The sequence below is a fragment of the Ascaphus truei genome, chromosome 5 (genome assembly GCF_040206685.1).
Source record: "Ascaphus truei isolate aAscTru1 chromosome 5, aAscTru1.hap1, whole genome shotgun sequence".
Lineage (NCBI taxonomy): Eukaryota > Metazoa > Chordata > Amphibia > Anura > Ascaphidae > Ascaphus > Ascaphus truei.
The window spans coordinates 168884616-168910038 of NC_134487.1; the positions used below are offsets into that span (position 1 = coordinate 168884616).

At 38.6% G+C, this 25423-nt stretch overlaps 1 protein-coding gene across 1 annotated transcript in view; it reads left to right on the forward strand.

The window, feature by feature from the left end:
* TGFBI (transforming growth factor beta induced) overlaps positions 1 to 23218 on the forward strand; it is an 86219-nt gene extending 63001 nt beyond the window's left edge. Inside the window, exons 8-17 of the mRNA XM_075601200.1 lie at positions 515 to 727; positions 1480 to 1617; positions 4521 to 4666; positions 5141 to 5277; positions 8370 to 8500; positions 10952 to 11076; positions 12604 to 12706; positions 17433 to 17509; positions 19780 to 19804; positions 22580 to 23218. Of these exons, the coding sequence (XP_075457315.1) occupies positions 515 to 727; positions 1480 to 1617; positions 4521 to 4666; positions 5141 to 5277; positions 8370 to 8500; positions 10952 to 11076; positions 12604 to 12706; positions 17433 to 17509; positions 19780 to 19804; positions 22580 to 22620 (1136 nt within the window). The 3' untranslated portion in view covers positions 22621 to 23218. The remainder of the gene's footprint in view (positions 1 to 514; positions 728 to 1479; positions 1618 to 4520; positions 4667 to 5140; positions 5278 to 8369; positions 8501 to 10951; positions 11077 to 12603; positions 12707 to 17432; positions 17510 to 19779; positions 19805 to 22579) is intronic.
* Positions 23219 to 25423: the final 2205 nt, after the last annotated feature.

A 25423-nucleotide genomic window follows, 5' to 3' on the forward strand; every position in this document is an offset into this window, starting at 1 on the left:
TGCAAAAACTTAGAAAAGTAGGAAAAAACATTTCTTATAGTACTACATCTTTTTTACTTTTAAAGGCTGAGATTGTAGACCTATTTATTGGTTACAGGAATAATGGCCAAATTATTCTACATGTCCATGCACTTTTTTTTTTAAAGTAACAATTTTGTTGTGTTTTTATTTATTTATATAAGCGCAAAAGTGTTGGATATATTTTTTGGTATTTAAAAAAAAAAAAAAAATGGGGACACCAAAATTGCATTTGCATGATCCATATTACCAGGGTAATAATACATTTAACGCTTTTTTTAAAATTAAATATTAACAATGGTGCACCGCAGTGCATTTTAGGTAAAAAAAAAAACATGTTTTTTTAAAAATAAATACTTACTATAAGGCATATCAAATATTTACACCTATAATGTTCAGATATTACTTTGCAACTATAATCTAAATAATGTTTAGTAGCTTTTCAAAGGAATGTTTGAGACAAAAAGTTTTTCCTGTTTTTTTTTTTTACATTTAGATCTATTGAACCACCACATCTTGCACTCCGCTCAGTGTTCTGAAGCAATCATTGCTGGGTCTTCCATGGAGACTTTGGAGGGTACATCGCTGGAAGTTGGGTGCATTGGTGAAGAACTTACCCTTAATGGAAAAGCTATGATTTCTAAGAAGGATATATTGGCTACTAATGGAGTTGTTCATTTTATTGATGAGTTGTTAATCCCGGATGCAGGTACCGTACAATAATTGTTGCTCCTTTTCTACCATATTATTCAAATTACTTCTACGTCATACTCAAGCAAAAACCTTCACAGAAAGAGCTTCATAGCTTCACCTTACCGTCTAGCAAAGTAAACTTAAAATGAAAGTATAGTGCATAAGAGATACAAGGTTTGTTTCCCTCCTGCACTAGTAAAGCAAGGACACATGTACCGTAGCAAAGCAGGATTGGGAACACATTTTGGGAGGGGATGAATCCATTATCCACAATGAAAATACTTCCTAACCGTAATTCCATCAAGAAGGTTATATGCTACACCCTATATATATATTTTATGATAGTATATTTTTTCCCCTTTAAGAATCAGGAAATCAATATACAGTAAACCAATCTGCACACAGGCCCATTTTTACTAAGCAGTGTTCTTCCATAAGGTACCTTCTAGTACTGGAAGACACCTCACAGCCATTGACTGAAATTGCACTAAGATCTCTTATGGCAGAAGATTGTTTAGTAAATAGGCCCACAATGCATTGGTTCTTTTGCCGAACAATGTATGCATTTTCCGTTGCTATCTTATAGCACCTACGCTGCATAGCTCGGTGCTTAAAAAAGAGAGTAAATGAGAATACTAATAAACGCAGAGAAACAAATTCCAGTTTTGTAAGATTTTTAATAAAATGGATCTCTTGACTAGGATACATTGCACACAAACTAAATACGTTTGTGGTTATATTTTAATTAAATCTACTGAACTTTTGCAGCTAAAACATTGTCAGAGTTGGGTAAAGATTCTGATGTTTCTACATCCATCGACCTCTTCAGACGAGCTGGTCTAAATTCTCATCTTGTTGGAAATGAACGTGTGACTGTCATTGCTCCAGAGAACAATGCTTTTAAAGGTATGTGCTTCAGTGATTTCCCAAGAATAGCTTGTATATCCTTTTTTTGTCATCTTTGCTTAGTGTTTATTATCTTGCATTACTGGATATAAATCAGGCATTGTTTGACTGAAGATGAAATTGCGCATTACAAGTACTCAGTTGCGCAGTTTACCTCAGGAATTCTATTGAGGTCCGTAATTTCTACTGTACATACTGTAGCAATATATTTTAACCATTAATAAAAGTAACACCTTTAAACTTCATATTTATTTAGTAATTTTTTTCAGGTACATAAAACAAAAACAAATATATATATATATATATATATACAGTATATATGAACTCAAACATAGCCATATGACAAAATGCATCAGTAACACTATACTGTACATCTTTCCATTACTATAAGAGTCCTGATAAGGAAACAGAATTGGCCATACATTTATGGAAAATAAATACAATAACTCTGCAGTACTTTCCAAACTGTCTCAATTTATTAGTGAAATTAACATTTTTGTTTCTAGGAGATAGATCCACAGAGGTCTGTTAAATAATTATTGAATGATCTAGCTGTAAGAGATGGGTGATTTATATTTGTGGATTTGGATCTGCCTTGGATTGGCAGGCTCCTTGGGCCTGCGGATCAGTCTCAAAAAAGCCAATCCATAATTTTTTATTTTATTTTAGGGAGCAATCCGAAATCTGTGGCCGGATTGTTAAACATTGGATTAATGCATGGTGGAGCGGGGGAGGGGGGGGGGGGGGCGAGGGGGGGTTGTAGCTCTCTCCTTTGTTTAATCCATGTAGGGATTCTGTAGATCGAATTCTTAAAAATCTGTCCAGATTGTATCCAATGTCGGATTTGGAGGGCATACACTAGCTAACCACAGTGACAATCAATGGCTAGTGTATTTGTTTTTATAGTATTGTAATTTGTATCTAATTTATTGCAATGTACTGTATATTTGAATACGTAAAAGCACTATTAGCACTGTGTGTGGTGTTGGTGATAGAGGTGGTAGTTGCCCTGGGTTGGTGTTTAGGCCTTCTGGATGGTAGCGGGAGGGGTTAACGCCTTTATTATTTTAGCAGTAGTAACAGCTAAGATAATGAAGGGGTTAACCCTCCCATAACTTTCCCAGGTAGCCTAAACACCCACCATGGGACAACTACAAGCTTCACAACAAACCAGTTACTGGTAGATAACCCCTTCATTACCTTGGCGGTTATCCACAAAGGTAATGAAGCTGAGCTGCAATTTTATTTTTATTACATACGACTGAAGCAGGGGGTGTCCGTAGCTGAAATGAATGTGGGTCAGAGCCAGAATCCCCCGACTTCAATCCTGTGTAGTAAGAATAAATGATACGCCTTCACATGCAATCGCGAACCCGATCTTGCCACCCTTTAGGCGGTGGAAACAAAATATGCGGGTTTAAGTGTCGATGTGCATATCGAAGCTGCCTGAGTAGCAGTTGCTGGCAAAAAATGTGCGTTTGCTCATCTTTTCAGCTGCCACATGGCTTGTCATAGCCAGAGTGCTAAACGCTTGTTAAAATGCCGTTTCCAAGTGATTTTGACATGTTATTGAAGCTTTCTGAATAGCTACACTTGCAAAATGTCTTGGAATGTGCACTTAACAAGCGTTATGTCACTTATCAAAGCTACCTGAATAGGCCCCTAAGACTATAAGCAGGTTGCTGATGGTGAATCTTAGGAGATAAGTGCCGGGTACAGTGGGTGGTAAGAGACATTTCATAGATGATAAATCAGGTTTAACATTCACTTTTTGAGATACTGAGACTCTTTAAGTGTTGATTAAACTAATGTTATTGGTATTAGTGAGTAGTGGCCCTCAAATTGACAAAGAATAACTTTTTAGTGATGGATTCTGCAATGTGCAAGGCATGGCCTATAGGGTTTTCTAATACTAGCAAGGCATATATGCAAGCATATCCCACACGTTATTTTGCTACTGTATGTACTCCTCATGTGTATTTGTGATTGCACTGCCAATAAGACAGTAATCTTTGTTCTGATGTCAAAGGCTGTGTATAAAGTGACATGTATACATGAGATATATAGTGTTTTATATTTGTACTATATTTTGACTTACCAAAACTCTCTGCATCCTCCGTGTCCATCGTTCCCGGAAGCCCCTCTACCAGGGAGATGGCAATGACAGTGCTCAGCCACTCCTCTATAGGGGTGAGGTACAGGTGAACAAGTGGTCCCCCTCCTGTCTTCCTTGCTTGAGCAGTGTGGTCAGCCATTTTCTTCTTGTTTCCTGTTACTGTACACCCAGCATTTACAAGTTCCTAATCTGTGAATTTTAGGCTTCTACTGTAATTCTCCCAGCCTCAGAAGCAGGAGCAGTAGCAGACACGGAAGCCTGCTCTGACATGTCAACTGTTTAGCAGTCTAGCTGATATGACTAAGTTATTCAGTTTGAAATGTGTATTTATTTGAAATTGCAACATGCTCATGGGCGTTATGTTAGATAATACACATGCGCAATGCATCACAAACTGACGTGTGCTAATTAGACTTTTCCCCAATGCGCAAAGTGTATTGTTTATGTGTCTCAGCGCTACAATAAACCCCATTGACACAGGTAATGTTACGATGGTTTTAGCATCTCATTAGCTTTGAAGATTCCCGTTAAACTGAAGAAAAATAACGTCCGTTACATACATCGGTATCATTATTAGTGCAAAACTGAAGGTCTTCTGTGGATCTACCCCTTAGTTTTTTAACAAAAGAGTCATTTGGTATCATAAAAAAAACAGACTGCTGCTTTAAATTTGTGCTATATGGGACAGTGCTTTTACTTAAAGTATCTAGACTATCTCTCAAATAGCATTCTGTTGAAGCACAAGTTCATTTACTATATACTGTGTAATGTCTATGTCATTTTGCAGATGGAATCCCCAATATTGACAGAGATATGAAGAATTTACTTCAGAATCACATTATTAAAGATACACTTTCTTCCAAGTATCTTTATCATGGACAGGTTCTTGAGACAGTGGGTGGAAAGAAACTCAGAGTTTTTGTATACAGAAATGTAAGTACCGCTAATTAATTATTTGTGACATCTCAAACTGGTGTCATTATTTGTCCAGATAGAATCAGGTGTCGGTTCTGTCTAACTTTTTTGTTATGATTATTTGTTGGTCAAAATACTGCAATAAACAGTGTCAGTTATATGAATGAAAAGAACTTAGCTAGTACTTCCATAGAATGTTCATCTTGAATCAAAGCTTAATCTACTGTACACAAAGGGAGAAATGTATCAACACAATGAAATTGCAAACAGAACCTTGTTTTTATGCATTACTCTATTTTCGGTTTGTATTTGCATCACATCAACCTGAGAATGTTTAGCTGTACTGGTCTTTTTGTTCTAGTACAGTATGTAGAAATAGAAAGCCCTTTTCATTGTGTTGCAACTGTGCTGTGCCTTTAGCATCTCGGCTTTGCCTTTTGCGACTTTGTCTTGTATTTTTACATTGAATTGTATTACTCTATGGTTTTTTAGGCTCTTTGCATTGAAAACAGCTGTATTGGTGCACATGACAAAAAGGGAAGACATGGTACCTTGTTTGTTGTGGACAAATTGTTGACTCCACCAATAGGAAATGTCATGGATGTCCTGAAAGCTGACAATCGTTTCAGGTACAGTAATAATACCTCACAGATACAACTCATTGGAATGTAGTAACATATTATCCTATATTTAAGCTATATAGTTTTTTTTTTTTTTTTTACAAAATAAAAAATACAATAAACAGTTTATAGGTGAGATTTTTTGCTAACAAATAAAAAGCACAACTACACATCATAATCTATCATTGTTACCAGGTTTCTCCAACATATAGTTATACTGTTAAAGTTCGAAGGAGTATCCACGTTGAGAATCTAATACCGGATCAGTAGGGATGCATGTTGGTGGCTGGAACCAGGAGTCCGGATTTATGGTGCAAGGAAGGCAGAAAGTTTAGGAAGGAGTAGGCAGATGGGGAAGTTAGACGATCCAAGGGTAGGGCAGGTGGAAAACAGAAGAGTAGTCAATCAAGCCAAAGGTCAGAGCAGGAGCAAGCAGCAGAGTAATAGGACAAGCCGGAATCTATAACAGGTTTTTGCAAGAGCCAGCAGTAAGTCTGGAAGCTTCCAAGCAGCAGTGAAAGAGAGAACCTGCCTCCAGGATAGCAAGCTTGTTGTGATGCACTGCAGGACAAGACAGTTGCCTTTTTATAGGCCGTGGGAAGTCTGGTGGTGTAGTCAGTATAGCTGTCTACTGAGGGCATGTATAGAATGAGGCAGTCCCTGCATGCGGGTCCTTGCATGTACAAACTGGAATATCCAAATAGAGACTTTTGAAAGGCACTTATTTTAACTCAATTACTTTTGTAAACAATATATTATTTAAGAACTTTTGTGCAGACTTAAATGTACCAACGGATTATTGTAACATCTCCTTTTTCAAGCACTAAGTGTTTTTTTTACCTTAAACAAAGGGAGGGTAAGGGTGCAGACTAACACGTGTAGAATATCAGCATAGAGATGGGGGGGGGAGGTCACAGAAAGCTGTCCAGTAATATCCTCATATACAGTAGATTAAGTTGCTGAAGGATTCAGGCAGACTGAAGTCCACTTGTATAACTCCCGTATGACTCACGAAACACTTTAAAATATTCCCTTTCAAATAGAAACACTTAAGTTCAATGCTTTCCACTGCTATGCTTTCCCCAAACTAGGTTCAAACTTATATGGCTGACGAATCACATGATGCCCCCCCCCCCCCTCTCAATAAAATAGCCTAATTGTCCATTACAGACAGGCTAATTAGCCAACAACCAAATTAAAACAGACTAACCCCTAACATACCAGATAAACAGACAGAGGGGGTGGAAGGGGTCAATCTTGTCCAGATGAATTGATAGATGATTCAAATGAAGTGTATGAGAATGAAAGGTTGGTCAACAGATAAAACTTGTTTGCCTTTTTTACAAAAATGACTGCTGAGAATCCTGCAGAATGCAAAGTATGTATGTATGATCCCATTTTGCTTGTGCAATAAAGATTTTATTCAACCATGGGCGCTTATTCAATATGCTGTGAAGCCCGTGCTCTGTGCTGGAAAAGATTTTAATTCCATTCATTTGAATAAAGCTGAACTCTTCTCCAGTAGGAAAGTAGCTTCACAGTGCTGTATATTGACTAAGGGCATTAAGGGCTTTCCTTACCCATATGTACCAACACCTTCTGTAGTATAATGGCTACATTGTAAAACAGACATTTTATATGTTAAAGCTGCAATCCAGACTGCTCGTTTAAAAATAATAAAAATAATAATAATAATACTAATAATTGTACCTAAACCTGGAGGTCCAACAGAGCTCAGCAGTGATTCTCCAATATCCTGGAACTCCAGGTTAGAGATATTTGTAAAAAAAATGTAGTGCCAGTTTTGACACAAAAAAAAAAAAACTGCAGATACAGTATGCCCGTGGACAACAAACATGGCCCCGGTGTCACCAATGTTAAGTTTTTTTCTATTTGCTGCCAAGTAAGACTTGACTCAGTTGGCCATTTTTATTTCTCCACTTTGCCTTGTCTTCTGCCATTTTATCCCTTGCACGTTGCTCCAGAACCTGAACATCAGGGGACCTGGAAACCCCCCGGTTCGGGTAAGATATAATAATAATAACAATGATGCAAAACAGGGTTCAAAGCCAGACAGTATCTCCAGAGGTGGGGTGACGTGACCCCGTGGCATCATTTGACACTGCGTTGCTATGGCAACGTGTGTGTGACATCACGCCACATGGCCCCGTGGCATCATTTGATGCCGCGTTGCCATGGAGACGTGCCAGACGCCGGCTGAAGTGCGGTAAGTTGATGTTGCAGAGCCCTCACGCGATCCCCCAGCATTTAATTTTATTGCCTTGGGGAAGAGCGCGGGGCCTCTGCAACTGCCTGTGGCCCCCCCAGAAAAATCTCACGCCCCCAGTTCGCACACCCCTGCATTAGAGAATCTTAATCAAAGTACACTGAGAGTGTCACAATGCTAGTCATTGTGAAGGATGCAGTATGTCCAATGCTATGCTTGAATGGCAACTAGTCTGGTATTCTTTATATACTAGGAATCATACTGTAGATAGTGCTGGATCAAAAAATGGGGGCACAAACGTGAAAGTGTTACAAAGATGTTGCACAGCTGGGCACATGTGCTAAACCCAAAGCATACTAAGTATATTAAAACTCATTAAAAAATGGCATTGGGTTCAATGAAAAAAAAAGTAGTACTGTACAGTAAGTATTATTTAATACTACAGAACTTTTTTTTTTAATTAAAAACACACGTAGGATATTGCCGGGATTGCTCCTTTAAAAAAAATCATGGCGTCCTTTCTTTTTACTATTGTGTTTAGCAACAACGTCACCCTCTTTCCATTCTGTAGCAGCAGTCTGGAGATACTATATAAGGTACTGAAAACTTCCAGGGAAATTAAATGACTATTGGCATCGACACACATTTAAACAGCAGAGTTTGCATTGCTAACTGATGATGACAGTGAAATAATAAACAGGTGATAAAAATGAAAAGCATGAAATAGATCAGCACAACATAAGCTGACAGTTCATGTCATGACTTCATTTCTTTGTTTTTTGTGGGTCTGGTGCCTTAACATTGCAATGTTTTTTTTTTTAAATATCATCCGTTGCTTGCAGACATTAAACAAATCCTATTCTTGTTTTTGTAGCATGTTGGTGGCTGCAATCCAGACGGCAGGACTTACAGAGACACTAAACAGAGAAGGCTCCTTCACAGTGTTTGCTCCAACTGATGATGCATTCCGTGCTCTTCCACGAGGAGAAATGAATAAACTTTTAGGTATAGTGTCTATACTTTCATTCCTAACACTAGAGATGATACTGTTTATCAATAATTATGTGAACAATATGGTTGGTTGTCATACCAGACAGATCTCGCACAGTTGCTTGACCCCTTAAAAACTATTTGCTTTTATTAATTTGTTAGTGTTGTGAAATTATACTGACTTTAAGCAAAAACGGGGTGTAAATCTATAACTTTCAAATAATGATCAAAAATTTGAATGTCAGACATATTGGATTATATAGATGATCACTTGATATGACAGAATAAGGAACACATGAATAAGGCCCTGCAGTGCTGGAATCTTGCGGTTGGGCTGGCGTTGCACCCAGGGAGCCTGCAATTTGGGCAGACACATTGCAGGTGGTGTTGACCATGGATGGTGACTACCAGGTAACCCACTGGCAAGTAGTAATTTGCCAACTCCATAGCAGACATTTTCTTTTGAGGTAGTGGTGTATTGCAACAGAGTACCAGGTAGCTCCGTCCTCTGGCTCAGCCCTGTGGAACTGAAGGCAGGGTGTGGTTGGCTCCTCCCAAAGAGGGAAACCACTTACGATTGGCTCTTAGGTGTTGCCCCCTCCCCTAGGTGAAATATAGGGCAGATTAGGGAGTGACAAGCTCCGGCTGAGCCAGTCACAGCGATAGCGGGGCGTTGGCTTGGCGCCGAATAGCTTGCAACTGAACTTTGCAGAAAGCTTGCATCTTGCTCTGCAAGCCCATGCGGTCCTGTTTTTCTGGTGGGAATGCAATTTTTAAAACACAGTCCATTTTAAGCACACAGCACAGTCCATAATGAACTTAGGTACACAGGGTCCCCCAGCATCAACTGAAAGGGGCCCATCCCTATGTTGAGTAAGATGAAGGGTCCACGCTCCCTGAACAATTTCCCACAGGGTGCGACCCAATAAGCACATTTCTTTAAGGTACCCAGGGTCCCCAGAAACAACTGAAAGGGCCCTGGCCCTAGTATTTTCTTCTAATCAGCTATTAGGGTACACACTCCCTGGATTTCCTGTCAGGGTGCACCCCAACCACTGGTCTGGATTAAGATGAAGGGTTTACACTCCCTGAACCATTTCCCACAGGGTGCGCTTCAACTGTCTGTTTTCCTCATGAAGGGTATCCACGCAACCTGGAACATTTCCCACAGGGTACGCCCCAACATAGTCTCTGTGTTTGTTAAGGGTCTGGGTAACCCCCTCCCTGGTGTAGCCTCAGAGAGAGGTTCCCCACTCCTTTAACTCGCATGGGTGCCCAGGGTCCCTTGTGAAGCCTCAGAAGCCCGGCCCCAGCCTCTAATGTGCTGCACTGCTGCAATGTCCTGAAAGCCTGCCCTGTTCTGCATCTCAGCAGCGCCTCCAATTGTAGCACTGCTGCTCCTTTCCCCCCTCCCACTCTGGGAGATCCTGCTATTTCTACAGGTGTATAGGTGCTAGTTACCTGTGAGATTCCAGGAGAGATGAGCGCCCGCGCTGGCAAGGGGAAACAGGACAGGCTTTTGGTGATCCTTCAGGTTATTTTTGTGGTGTCAGCGCCTCCAGTCATAGCAGGCTCCAGGGTTCCTGAAGACAGTCCCCACCATGGCAGACTTCTCTCATACCCCTACCCAATATACTGTTACTTAGGCAGGGGTATATAACAAGGATTATTTATTGAAACAGTCACTGCAGTTGGTATTACAGCGCATGCATCATATTTTAGAATGGGTCCCAGACCTCTGGATGGTGCTGGCCTTCTTGCAATATTGAGGCCTTTTGCTCTGCACAGATCTTGGGCTGCACTCAGCTCTAGGAGGAGCTGAAGGCATGTCTCAACCCCAGGAGGGGCTGAGCTGGACTGAATACAATTTGGACACTTCATCCATAAGGCACAGAGGGAAGGGCACAGAGTCTGCACAATATTAGCTGTACACAGACTCAGTTCACCTCCACCCCTGTATTTCAGAGGGCTGCATGAGAGTTGGGGGGGGGGGGGGGTTTAAACCCACAGGATAGCCTGACACTGCCTGTAGCTATCAGGACTTACGTGACAGGAGGCAGAAATGCTGGACCAGCCATGGCTACATGTGGTTCTCAGGGTGAACGTGGTTCAGCTGGAGGGGAAACAGCCGTTTTACACCCAGAAAAACAAAACTGCTTAGTTTACCCAATCATACAATTAAACTTACAAGTATAAAAAAAAGTGTGAAGCATTTCATTTGTTTTGATTTTGTTTAATTGTTATTGTCATGACAAACGGGCCTCTTGCAATGTTTTAATTTTTTACATTTCCCCAAAACAATTGGAAATATGTTCTACTGAGTTAGTTGAAAACCATGAAAATGACAAAATTCATAATACATTTTCCATGCAGAATATTCTGTACTTTTTACACTGGTCTGTATAAGATTGTATTTTTTTAACATGCATATACATTTTTTTAACTACAATCATTTTTTTTTCCAAGGGAATGCCAAAGAACTTTCCAACATTCTAAAATACCACATTGGTGATGAGATCCTGGTCAGTGGAGCAGTTAGCCAACTTGTAAGACTAAAGTCTTTACAGGGAGAAAAGCTTGAGGCCAGTTCTGTAAGTTTCCTATTTTAGTTTATTTTTGTTCCAGCTACATTGATTTCTATTATGTACAGTATGTAAGGATTTACACTTCCAAATAACAAAAGATTTTGAAAGACTGTCTTCTTTATGATTTATTATAAATTTGATGTGCGTATATAATATACTATAATATACCAGGAGGTTACAAATATTTCAGTTTGCACAATCCTTCATAATGTTTCTATCGCTTGTATTACCAAAATGATGTTGCATGACCATAACATAGAAAGTTAAAGATAGAATATTTTATTAGTAAATATACAGAAGTAGCACGACATTGTTCTACCAAATAACATCAACATACTGTATGCCATCATAAAACATAATTAACAAGAACAGTTAAACATGCTACATCTGTACTGTAAATAAACTAACTTTGAAGACAATCAGCTTGACTCAATGACTCAAAAGGATTTTGATTATTCTAATCTGTACTGTACTGTACTGTAGCTCATCTTACATTCTCTGCAACAGGGAATTGCCATGGGAAACAACTGCAGCTGTCCTCGACTGCAGGGGAAAGTAGCTGTGGGCAGCCAGTGGACAAACAGAGCTACTGTGGTTGCCTTTTTCTGAAGCCTTCCTGCAGCCATATGAAAATGCTTTGTTTTTCCTGTGGCTTCAGTGAAGGTAAGTGGGGCTATATCTGAATAGAACACCTCTAGGCTAGGTGTATCTGTGTGTTCCCTATATCACCTTACTTTGTCACTTTTTATTCTTGCTGGCCTTTCTCAAACATGTTTGTATTGAAAAAGCATGATATATTATAGTAGAATTAAAGCAACATTTCATAGTGTGATTATTATCTGAAATCAAACTTTCTGTATACAGTATAGAGCAATCATACACATTTAGTAGATGAGTTATAACTAGTGTAGGGAGACCAACATTGATTAAGATCATAAACATTTAACAAAAATGTTTGTGATAATTTGAACTATTAATTCTATCCTAATTGATTATTTATAGATGTATCATTGGTTAGGATATGCTTTAGTAGATCAACAACAAAGTCCTTCATATATTTAATTTTGTGCACAGCTATCAAAAACACAGAAGTAACTAAACATGAAGAAAACATTTATAAAGTTTTGAAAACTCTGTATAGATGATTAAATATATGAAGAATTCACTTATTGTTATATTGGATTCCTTCCTTATCCACTGAAATAGGTCAAAGGCTAAAACAAATATACTGTACACTTCTCCAGGAGAAATATGGCGACTAGAACTGTGCACTACTATATGATTGTGAACTCATAATATCAAAATGTCTAGGATTTACTAAAGTACATCTAGTTTTAAGCAGTATTCGAGACACTGTGACAGTGTTCCATAATAAAGTAATTATTATCAAGTCACAGATTCCTGACAATTTGCACGATATATTCTCCCATAAATTTATATTTTATAAAGTCTCTAATCAACACGAAAGTTAACTATTGGTTTTTGGTTAGGTTATTTATGTAAATGTGACTAACCCAATGCTGTGTTTTGCAGAGGAATAGCACACTGAATATCAACAAAGAACCTGTTTCTGAAGTAGATATGATGGCAACAAATGGAGTGATTCATGCTATAAACATTGTGTTGCAACCACCAGGTAAACTCAAATATGGATTTGTGGAATATGTTTTATAGTAGCACAGCAAATGCAATTTTCACTAGTGAGCACAATCACAAGTCTCAGACAGGTCTACAACCCTGCTTTTCACCACGATCTCCTAGCATACAGTACAGTGCTTCCACTACAGCCAGGGAATCTGGGAAATCACATGCAGATGAACACACAGTGTCACCTTTTATTTTATGTCCATTTTAACATGGATCCTTTTTTAGTAGTAAAAGGCAATAATCTCTTTCACTGTGCCATTACACCACAGGTGTCAACTTTTCTCTTAAACAATTACCAAACCTATTGCCAGTGCTATCTAAGCACCTGAACATCTAGTACAATATTCACGTGTACTTGAACCCATGTTGTGGTTTTGGCCAACAGATAAGGGTGTTAACTTAATGCAACTGGAACTCATTGCTTGGTACTTAAGGTAAGTACTTAATATACTCAGAGAGAATAGGAAGGAGGTCAAATAATGGTCTCTCTATACCTAGTAACTAACTGATTGTGCTATCCTATTCACTATGGCTATTACCTAGAGTAATGTAATAAAACATATTACAATGTTAAGGAACTCATATGAGCATATTCACATCACAGGCAGGATTATTAAACCTGTCTGACCCCATATTCCCACAGCATACAGTGCTACCATTGCAGCCGGTGATTCTGAGTCTAATCCTATCCTATATGGTCTAACTCATGTAATTTTAGTATATTGCCCCCTGAGAATATCCTGCTCTTTTTCATGTTTTTTTTTCTCATTTAAATCATGATTTCACTAATCTCTACCATGGTAATCTATATATCTATATCTTTATGATATGTGATTGACTAGTATATACTGGTAGAGAGGAGCCAGAGCAAATGGTGGTAGGCATCTCTCTCTGTTCACCTATTGTATTTTAAATAAACAATAGAAATACAGAAGTAGCAATGGTTATTGCTCCTGCTGACTCTATAGAGTAGTATACTCTGTATTAGCACTGCCATTGAAACCTATGGAAACTCTGTTATAACGTAATACTGTATGTTGTGTTATCAGTGTAACACTGCTTCCCCCCCTACCCCCCGGGTGATTTTGCCTAGGCTACAGGTACGTGTGGTGCTGGTTAGCTGTGAGGGTCCAGTAAAGATGAGCATCCGCGATGTTGTGGGGAACAGGACAGGCTTTAGGTGATCCTCAGGTTATTTTCATTCGGTGACAGCGCCTCCAGTCATAGCAGGCTGCAGCAGAGCTGCAGACAGTCCCTACCATGACAGTTCTTTTCTCCTATACTTCTGTCCAATAGACTGCGACTTAGCCAGAAGTATATAAAAGGGGTCTTTATTTGATTCAGCCACTGCAGATGGTTGCATATAGTGGAGAATGGGTCCGTGGATGGTGCTGGCCAGCAGATAATGTTGAGGCCTTGTGCTATGCACAGATCTTGGTTGTTGGCTCAGCTCCTCTCCGTTCCCCGGGGGGGAAGGCACACTGACTGTATAATCTGGAAGGCATCCTCCCTAATGCAAAATGGGAGGACAGAGTCTGCCTTTAGCTATTAGGACTTACATGACAGGAGGGCAGTACATAGTCTGGACCAGCCATGGTTGTATCAGCAAGAGCAATGAAGTTTGCTACATCTGTAATGCCCAGTTCCAGGTAAATAAACCTAAGTAAATTGACACAATGTGAGATATTGTGAAAGGAGCTCTATAGGAGATGTGTGCAGAGGATAGAACACCAGAGACATTTTAGGAGAAATATAATGTAAGTTTTATAAGCCCGTAGCTTTAAACATACACAATCCAACTTCATATCAGCAAAACAAAATGAGAGCACAAAACAACAAACAGACCTCATGTGGCTAACATTCAGCAGTCCCTACAGTATATGAGGCTAGGCCTCTAACCACCTTTGACACAGTCCAAAGAGAGGTAACTGCAGACAGGATGTTCTCCACATCAGTCCAGGTTCTGTGGTGGTGTCTGTAAGGGGGGATCCCTCTGGTGGGTTCCAGGGACTGATGCTGCCTGGAAGATAGTCTCTCTTCTCATGTGATCTCTCTAGCAGCACAGACTCTCTCTGTGCTAGAGTTCACGTGCAGTGGCTGGAGCAGGCTTTTAAGCCTGCTTTATGAGCCAGATGGAAACTGGTCAAATAATGCCTGCTGAAATGAACCATCTCCCTGCTGGACTTATCAGCTAAAGACAGGCTTTATTTTATAATCCATTTAGACAGGGGGAAGGCCTGGTACAAGGTCCCTGCACCAAAGAGTTTACAATCTAAAAAAACTGGGTTACAGGTTAAAGTCCAATGGCATGACACACAGCAAACATCAGGCACATGGAAGCAAATGGTTAACGGCCTTTAGCAGCCCTTCGGCTTCTTCTTTGTTCAGGTCCATGGTGTGGTAAGGAGAGAAAGAGACACTTAGGTGGTCTGTGTCCGCTATAATAATGGCAAGCATAAAGCACACGAGTAGAGGATTAAGTGTAACAGTACAGGCATACCCCACATTAACGTACGCAATAGGACCGGAGCATGTATGTAAAGCGAAAATGTACTTAAAGTGAAGCACTACCTTTTTCCACTTATCGATGCATGTACTGTATTGCAATCATCATATACGTGCATAACTGATGTAAATAACGCATGTGTAACAGGTTCTATAGTCTCCTCGCTTGTGCACAGCTTCAGTACAGGAAGGGAGCTGGTATTGCTGTTCAGGACGTGCCGACAGGTGCATGCGTGAGCTGCTGTTTGCCTATTGGGCGATATGTCCTTCCTCGCGAGTGCACTTAAAGTGAGTGTCCTTAAACCGGGGTATGCCTGTATTACTTTTTTCTTTGCCAGAGCAATGACTTGTATGTCCAAACAGCAGTTTCTATGTGATGTTATAAGGTTTAACATTTTGACAAGATTTTTTTTTTCCCTTTGAAAACAAGTATTTGATCAGTCTAAATAAGAGATTACTGTTTTTAAATTACACAATTTGTTATGGTTGTTAAGTAGTTTTTGCGGTGATTTTAAACCTCCCTGTGATTTATATTTAACTTTATTTTTGGAGGTGTTTTGAAAGGGAATAGTTTACAAATGTAAGTACAATGTGTTAAAACCATTAATGACCTCTAAAGTGATCAAGGGCATTCCTCAGCTGAAAGTTGTAAAGGGTAAGGCAGATTTGTGGGCCTGTTTAAGACCTGAATGTGCTCATAAGTGGCATTTTTATTTGCTGTAAAATGTAACTGAAAGCCCATGCAGAACTAATGACAAGAAAATAAAGCAAGAGAATGTTAAATGTGCAATCCCATGTAGTCAGGCCAGTTACATTTGGTAAGGGCCTCTGAAAGGGGAAGTGATTGTCATTTAAATGTTTTCTTTACCCATCTCACCCCATCCTTATCAATAACGTTTAGGGGAAGAGGGCAGGGGGACTTTGACTACATAAGAACTTGCTAAAAGTGACTTCACACAAAAGGAGTAGCTAGAGGGAATGAAAAACCCTCTGAAATCACGCTTTAAAAAGAGAAGTTAAAAATACTTACAGTATAGGTGTCAGATGAGGGTAAAAAGGTATAATTTACCCAGATGAGACTCCTTAAATATCACTGGAATTAGTTCACCTTGGCCTTAACAGTCATTGCTTCTCTAAACTGCAATTGCTATATCTTAGGTACAGGCATACCCCACTTTAAGGACACTCACTTTAAGTACATGTCGCCAATAGGCAGACAGCAGCTCGCGCATGCGCCTGTCAGCACGTCCTGAACAGCAATACTGGCTCCCTACCTGTACCGAAGCTGTGCACAATGTGTTATTTACATCAGTTCTGCACGTATAGGACGATTGCAGCACAGAACATGCATCAATAAGTGGGAAAAGGGAGTGCTTCACTTTAAGTACATTTTCGCTTTACATACATGCTCCGGTCCCATTGCGTACGTTAATGCGGGGTATGCCTGTATTGTAAGTATAAAGGCTTTTTTTTTTAGTTAAACTGATAAAAAGAGGAGCATTTTGTTATTGGGACCTTAAAATCAATGTTTTAATGTGCTGTACTTTGCTCTAATTTTGCACATACACGTCAGACACTATACCTGAGCTGGACAATCCCCTGGCTATCAGACTGCATTAAATATCAGAAACTAGATTCAGAACAGTAAATCTGTGCTTGCACACTATTGTTTGGGAGATAATCAAGTTTGCTTTGTAATTGGTCCTGTATGATAAGTAGCTACAATTGACCATCAGACTCTGATATTCCATCATTCTTGCTGATGGCAGGTAGGATCTGTACATTCTGTGATAGGGTATATTCACCTTATCTTGATTTATATTTATTTTGATATACTGTATCAGTATTTATTGATAATCAATGGAACATTTCTGATCATCTTACAATGATCAAGTACAAGAAGCGCTGTCAATAACCATATCATATATGGTTTAAAAAAGGGATTTGTTAAATGGATGATATAAATAAGAACATACTTACTGTATGAAAATTATTTTGTACAAACATTGTTACACATCTATGCTCAAGTTAACCCGTTCATTGTAAGTTCAGCCAACAATGCTTTGCAATGTGATGCAGCAGAGCCCCTGGGTAGCAAAGGGGTTAAGGAGCTAGACTATTTTCAGTATGAAGTACTGTGCTAAGTAACATAAAAACAATACTGTACCTATATTTTGTATTTATATTATATTCAATTTATAATTTATCAGCAAAAATCCAAGAAAGAGGAGATGAACTTTCAGACTCCAGTCTAGACATTCTGAAGCAAGCGTCCGCATATTCCAAGGTAAATTAAACCCAGGAGAATATTTTGTACAGGTTGGAAATTTGGGATTTATAAGGTATACTATTGAAATTAGGAATAATATTTATGCAATTATTTGTTTCTTAGTTGTTCATTGTAACTGAATTGCTTCTGGAGAAATGTAGATATGTTAGGTTTTGATACCTTTTAGGGGATCTTTTATCTACAGCAGTGGTGTGCAAAGATTTTTGGCTGCGCCCCCCCCAAGCCACCCACCCCCCACCCCCGTGTCCCGGTCCCTGCACTCGCGCCACCCCACCTCTTGAGTGACCCGGGGTCAAATGATGTCGAGGGTCACGTGACATCACGTGACCCCACAGCATCATTTAACGCACGTTGCCATGACGACACGTCATGTCACATGACCCCGTGGCATCATTTGGACGTGACCAGAAGCTGGCTGAATCCCGGTAAGTTGAGGTTGCAGAGGCCTCGCACGGTACCCCAGCATTTCATTTAAATGCCTCGGGGAAGAGCGCGGGGCCTCTGAAACCGCCCGCGCCCCCCAGAAAAATCCCACGCCCCCCCAGTTTACGCACCCCTGATCTACAGTATACTCAATGAAAGTTCTTCATAGGTGCAATTATAACAGGTTTTTTTTTTTTAAATGTACTCGGTGAAAATGACAATAAAGTAGAAGTAATGATCTAAGAGGTTTCAAAATCCGTGTACATAATATCGTAACAAAACACAAGAATAAGAGACTTTTCTCTTCAAAACTCAGTGCACTATAATTCATAACACTATACCATACACTATAACATAAGAACTCTCATGTTAATCTCCTAAAAGTTTTATAAATAAAATATTATGAACAGGTAGGAATGAAGGGTTATTGCTAAAGATACGGCCACTGACTTTGACAGCCAATTAATTATTGGATATTCCTTTCCTTTGTATCTACAGTAATATAATAATAACAACTTTATTTCATATAGTGCTTTTCTCCCACTGAGACTCAAAGCACTTCACAATTACATTTTAGTGCATGGTACAAGCACATAGGATTTTTTACAGACACAGTCCCTGCCCAGATGAGATTATAATCTATGTTTTTGGTGCCTGGGGCACCTGGAGATAAAGTGATTAGGCCCAAGGTCACTCAGTGTCATTGTTCTGAGTCAGTGCCTTTACTCACTGAGCCACTCCTTCAGCCACTACTGTGTATTGACACAAATTAGTTTTATAAATTGACACAGAGACATGCATACTATAAGCAATACTTTTATAGTATTTTTTTAAAAGGTACAAGAGAAGGAAATCTAGAGTTACACAGGAGATTATTCATGAAACTGTGATTGTGCAAATGGGGCACTATGCCACGGAAACTCCCATTTACTTAAACTGGAGTTTCCACATGATTTGGCCCCAACGGTAAGTGCCCCAATGACCATAGTTTAATGAACAACTAACATAATATTCTATTGTTTGGAAGCAACAGAAACAACTATGACTGTTTACTCGGTGAATATATTTATTGATCACATTCAGAAGAGTAAAGTTGCTTAGGGGCTTAATCTATATCTGCTGAATGTCCGATTGGCACATTATACAGTATACTCAAATTCCCGATTGACTTAAATGAGAAATTTCGTCCGAAATCGGCCCGATCAGCCGCTTCAGCTGATATAGAATAAACCCCAAAGCCCCTAGTAAATGGCCGATTTGAGCTCAGTGCAGATCACGTTTTGATGACTCCAGGTCACAGTAATGAAAAAGTCAGACAATTATTAGCATACTGTTTAACATGGTGTAAAGAAAAAGTTCAGACTTGTTTTGTACTGTATATACAGTATGCTGCTGAAGAAAGCACATTTTTTGCCAGATGACAGTACTAAATAGCTTAAAGCTATGGTGACCATATTTGTCCCGGAAAAAAACATTTGCCCACTGCTTGTGTGCGATCAGCACTTGGGTTTGCCGGCCGCTCATGCGCATGTGCGATCAGAGCTTGCTGATTGCGCATACCGACCAGCAGCCAGCAAAGTGGCGATCACGCATGCACAGTCAGCAAGGGACGATGGTGCATGCACACGAGCAACCGGAAAAATGCCGATCGCGCACGCACAGTCAGCAAATACCAGTCGCGCATGCACAGACAACAGACTAGAAAACCAGGACAGCACCTCAAAAATTGGAGACAGAGCCCTAAAATCCTACTTAAAGAGAATTGTCACATAATAGATTGTCATTGTTTAGTAGATAGTGACATTAAACAATTAATAGTAAAATATGTTTTTCTTCCTTTCCAGATTTCTCAACGACGTGCTCGATTAGGTAAAACATTTCTTTAACAGTGTTTTTTTGTAAGCTGGCTTTAGTGGGCTAAATTTGTACAGCAGAGTTCATAGTGCATGCAGATTTGAATTAGGAGTCCCTTATTCATACAGAAGTACTGTAGCTTCACAAACTCTATGCCCTGAAATTACAGTTTTGACAGTTACAGTATGCTATGATATTGTCAAGCATTTATACTTCCTGTAATAGCCCATAGTATGAAAAGTCCTGTAAAACATTATGCAAAGTTCTCCTGAAGAAGCCACTAGGTGACGAAACACACGTCGAGTCTCACAACACACCAGCAGTCACTCCGGATGCATTGTGTGTGGGAGGGCTGCCCAGCTATTAGCTCTGAAAGAGAGCTTATACAGCACCCACCGGTGTCCCTGATGCAGTGGTGTTCCAGGATTGAACTAAATGTTATCAGGGTCACCTGCTTACCTTATCTTGCAGAGTTTGTGTCAGTGTCAGGCTTGGGTAATATTAGAAGGATTGAAGAGAATGGTGCTCACATATAGGTGTATGCTCTGAACGTAATGTATCATACATTTACGGTTTAAGCAGTAATAAACACACTGGAACTGTCCATAATAACTTGAAGTCCATAAGTATATAAGGGGGACAAAGGACCTAGTGGTGTCCACTTGACTACCACAACCAAGGGCCCTTGTATATTAACTCCCGGTATGTATAGGCATCACCAAAGATAAGGTTACAGGTAAATATATAGGGGCTATTGCCCATTATCTGCTCACAGAGGAATCCACCGTGAGTCCACTGTTCCAGGGCGTGCAATCCTGCAGAGTAGAAGCAGCAACAAGCAATGTAGGATGTAGGAGCACAGCAATTTGCTGCGCTCCTACATCCTAAACTGCTTGTTGGGTAATATTAAATTAACCCTTTTATTGAAGATACATTCGACAGGTTCCTATGAGGTAGCTAGTAACTGGATTCACAGCTATATATAGAAGCAGCTATATATAGAAGCCATATTCCTCAGCCAATCAGACCAGTTACTATATATATATATATATATATATATATATATATATATATATATATATACTGTATATATAGGTGCAACACATTGATTGAATATGTAAGCACGTGTCATACACTCTGACCCTGGACACCCAGTAGTTTCCTTTTACCACACTAAGGCCTTATTCAGCTCACTTGAGCTTAGACACAATAATAGACGGGCTTTGAGGAGGTATAGAGCTTCTGTATTCCCAGATAATCATACGTAATAGCCTATATCTCTCAGGAAACCAGATCAGATATATGCTCATTTGCTGCATGCTGAAGAAACATTCAGCTGAAACCAAGCACGTCATATAATCTCTGACTCTAGGAATTGCTTCCACACTGTGATTATACACAGATTTCGTAGCCCTCCAGGCGTATTTTTTAATTCATAGTTCCATGCAATTGCAGTTTGGTATTTTAACTTAGTACACTATAAGGTTCTACTGTGTATGTATCCATCAGGTGGTAGTACACTTTTTTTTTTTTTTTTACTAACAGCATTATATCATTACATGTGTATGTTATTAGCTTGTTTGAGAAATTAAAGGTGATACAGACAACACCTTTATCACCACCCCAAGCAATTGGTTACAGCAGATGCGGCAAAGCTGCACTGTGTCACCTAAATTCCACACTAGGATGTGTCTTTTTAAAGTAGCTGAATCATTTTAATTGACTTAATAAAAGGTACATTTTACTCACTTCCAAATGACCAATTCAGTGATTAATCAATCAATTAACCAGGGTGTGCACTAATCTAGAGGATGTGCATTTCCTCTCAGCTACTTTCTAATGTTTAAAAAAATAACAATCTTTAAACGTACAGTGCTGTGGCTAGCCTGTCTGATGTGCTGGCTGAATATATTTGCAAAAACATACAATAAAATGTACAGATCTTTGCCAGGTAAGGCACAACAAATGTGGCAACAACAGTATGTGCACAATACACCTAGGGCCATACTTACTAAACAACGTCTACCATAAGGCACCTTCTGAAATGGAAAGACACCGTACAGCCTATTCAAGTCAATGGGCTGTAAGGTGTCTTCCAGCAGCAGAAGGTGCCCTTTGGCAGAAAAATGTTTACAGTAGTAAATATGGTCTACAGTATATGTTGAATTGATTACTATTACTTTACTTGTGTCATAGAAAATAGCATATATTATTTGTATACATATGTATGCAAATATGTACCTGGAGTAATAAAGGATGGCTTGTTAGCATAGGCTGGTAACCACATATTGGAAGTTTGTAAACCAAGATGAAATGCAAGACAATATTTCTGAAATGTCAATGGATTCATAGTACAACGTCCCAATATGGGGAAGCTTGGTTGGTATCGACACCATACAAAATAAGCATTAACGAATTAATAAATAAACAAAGAAATAAGATTCTAGGTGCTAAGTTTTAAAGTAGTTAGAACAGACTGGACAGGCCATATTGCCCCTATGGTTTCTTATTTTTTTGCTACATCATTATTTATATAAATATAAAAATAATTTCATCATATAAGGCTTAGATCCATCATGTACTATAAAAGATAGAGCATTTAATATCGATTGTATGCATTCACAATGTTCTGATAAGGGGTACGGAAGCTCGATCTAGCATTAACTGCCATTGACTTTTATTGCAGCTAAAGCTAGTACAGTTCCAATACCCCTTATCTGTGCTTAGTAAATCACTCCCTTCCCCATTCTATGAGTTTCACTTCTTTAATGCTTATTTTTCTTTTTGCAGCACCTGCATACTCCAAGTTAATGGCAAGAATGAAACAATAAATAAGTGCTCGTTAGGGTAAAAAGTATCACCATTTGTGCCTCTTTCTTCTTAATTAAAAAATACTACAATTTGTTACAGTACACTGATATTCTACATTGAATTAATTTGTTTATTCATAAAAAAAATGTAAAAAGATCTAGCCACACCTGTGTGACCATCTCCTTTGCCTGGGACCTTTGTGCTAGATACACTGTACATGCTGAAGATCTGAAACAATAAATATACTGTACATGCTTGTCAAGTTGTCAATAATAAAACGTAACTATTGTATTAAAATAATGTTTTTGATGTATTATGCAAATTAACGATCAATATAATTTTAATGAAGCAATGTCATCACTTCCTTAGACTTAGACTTGCAGTTTGTTATATAATTGTGTTTTCCACGACTTCTTTTAGCTGCTTATTTTTAAATTCCAAAATAATTGTTTGTTTATATTATGATATTTGCAGGATCGCTGACATGTTTGTACTCTTTAAGTTCAATGCAGATGTTTGGATTAAAAGTGTTGTTTTGTCAATTTCTGACCTGGTATCTAGCACAGCCATCGATCATTCACAAAAAAAAGCAAAATAAATCATTTGTTTTTAATAACAGCTTATTTTCTCTCTTTGTATATGGTCTAACTTGCAGTAACTTATTGCGGTTAGCGCTACCTGTTTTGTTATTCAGTATATCACAGCCTGACTATTCAATACTGAGAATAGGATGCTGACTAGGGTATTTTCTTTGGATAAAAGACTGGCAGATTTGGTTAGGGAGTCAAACAGGATAACATCAAAGGTAGAAGAGGGATTCCATCCAGAGAGCTAAGAAGGAAGAACAAAATAACATATTTCTTTCAAAAACACATAAAAGGCAATGGTAATGCTGCACACCACAAGCTAAACAAAAGATACTTGCTGTTACCGGTGCTCCTGGAACAGGGGAGTTCACGACAATGACAAGCTCCAAAGTAAGCAAAAAAGGAGAAGGTTCCAGGGCACTGCGGATTTCAAAAGAATTTATTGAACAAGCACAACGTTTCAACCACCAAGCATGGTCTTTCTCAAGTGAAGATACTTGAGAAAGACCACGCTTGGTGGTTGAAACGTTGTGCCTGTTCAATAAATTATTTTGAAATCCGCAGTGCCCTGGAACCTTCTCCTTTTTTGAAAAACACATGACATATTTGATGTGAACTACCATATCTATTTGTAAATAATAACTTCGGTTAAATAAACATGACTTTTGTGTGCTAAACCGGATGCAACATTATTAAATCGAGGTAAGATATAATGTATTGAAGAAGATGTAACAAATTTAGATTACATACTCCATTGGTGTTTTAATCTGTGTAAATAACCTGGCTCAATCTGTTATCACTCATTTAGAATATGTCAAGTTACAATTAGATATCAATATTTTTGCTTTTATTTATACTGTATGGTAACAATTCTGAAAATATTTTCTTACAGACAATTAGCTTACTGGTATTAAGGAAATCAATTTCTTATGTAATAATATTTTTTCTATATTTTCCATAGCAGAATAAAATTGTTTTGTCCTTCACTTTTAAATTAGTCACTTAGATTACTTATTCAAAGTAATTTAAAATGCTAACGTTGTCACTGTTACAAGTGAAACCATTTAACTAATCAAATAAAAAAACAAAACATGTTTTAAATATATTAGAAGTGAATGAGACAGGTTGCTTTAAACATGACAATTAGAATACAATGGGATACATACTACTTGCTTCCCTCTGACATGTATAGCAATAATTTATCATTTTTCACCACTTTACAGAATATACCTGTAACCCCTCTTTATTTGGCCGTCCCTCAGTATATAATGTGGAGGCCTGAGTCTGTATAATATAGAAACCTTCACACGTGAGTGGGGCCAGTAAGAAGGGGGACACAGAAGTATATGTACAGTATAGCAGTTATATGGATAAAAGAAACAGGCATATAACAAAACTCTTCAATACCCGTGTGACCCCTCTAACTAGGATCACTACATGCAACACCCAACACAACTGTTATCATCCCAGCATAATCCCAGTGCTGCGCAGGTATGTGTATTTTAGTGTCTTTCAGAATCCCCAACAACCCTGTGTTATAGGGTTTTAGTGTGTAGGTGCTAGCACTTGACGTTGGAGCTCTTGTGTTCAGTGCGGCACTTAAAAATATACGCACACAGATATAACTTAATAATATTAATACTGTGGGCTACCCTATATGCTAAGCCTAACAACACATTTCTCTCCTCTGCTATCCCCGGATGTCCTAACACACATAGATATAATAGAATATGGAACCCTTTCATTTTCGTAATTCTTTCGTTTAATTACCAGATAAATAATAATAATAATACAAATAACCCCTAATAATAACTCAACCAGGATCCACTGATCTGTTTAGTAGTTTCCAGTCAGAATCCTAAACTATATATTAGTATCTAAAATATAAAACATAAAAAATATAAGGTTAGTATACAATAATTCAGTTATAATGAATATATGATGATTTAAAGTTTTAATTCTTTTGATTCTTCAAACAAAAAAACTACAACTTGTATAAATGCTTTTTAGTTCTTTAAACACTTGTGTAAATGTATTTTGGTTCCTTAAAAACTTGTGTAAATATCTTTGATGGGGAGACCACTTTACAATAAGTCACATGGACCCATGAGGTGAGCTCCACAACTTTGACAACTGTATTTGTTGTAAACAATACTCGGTATGGGCCCTTCCAGCTGGGCTGTAATACGTGTTTTCTTTTAAACGATTTAACCATCACCCAGTCTCCAGGCTCGAG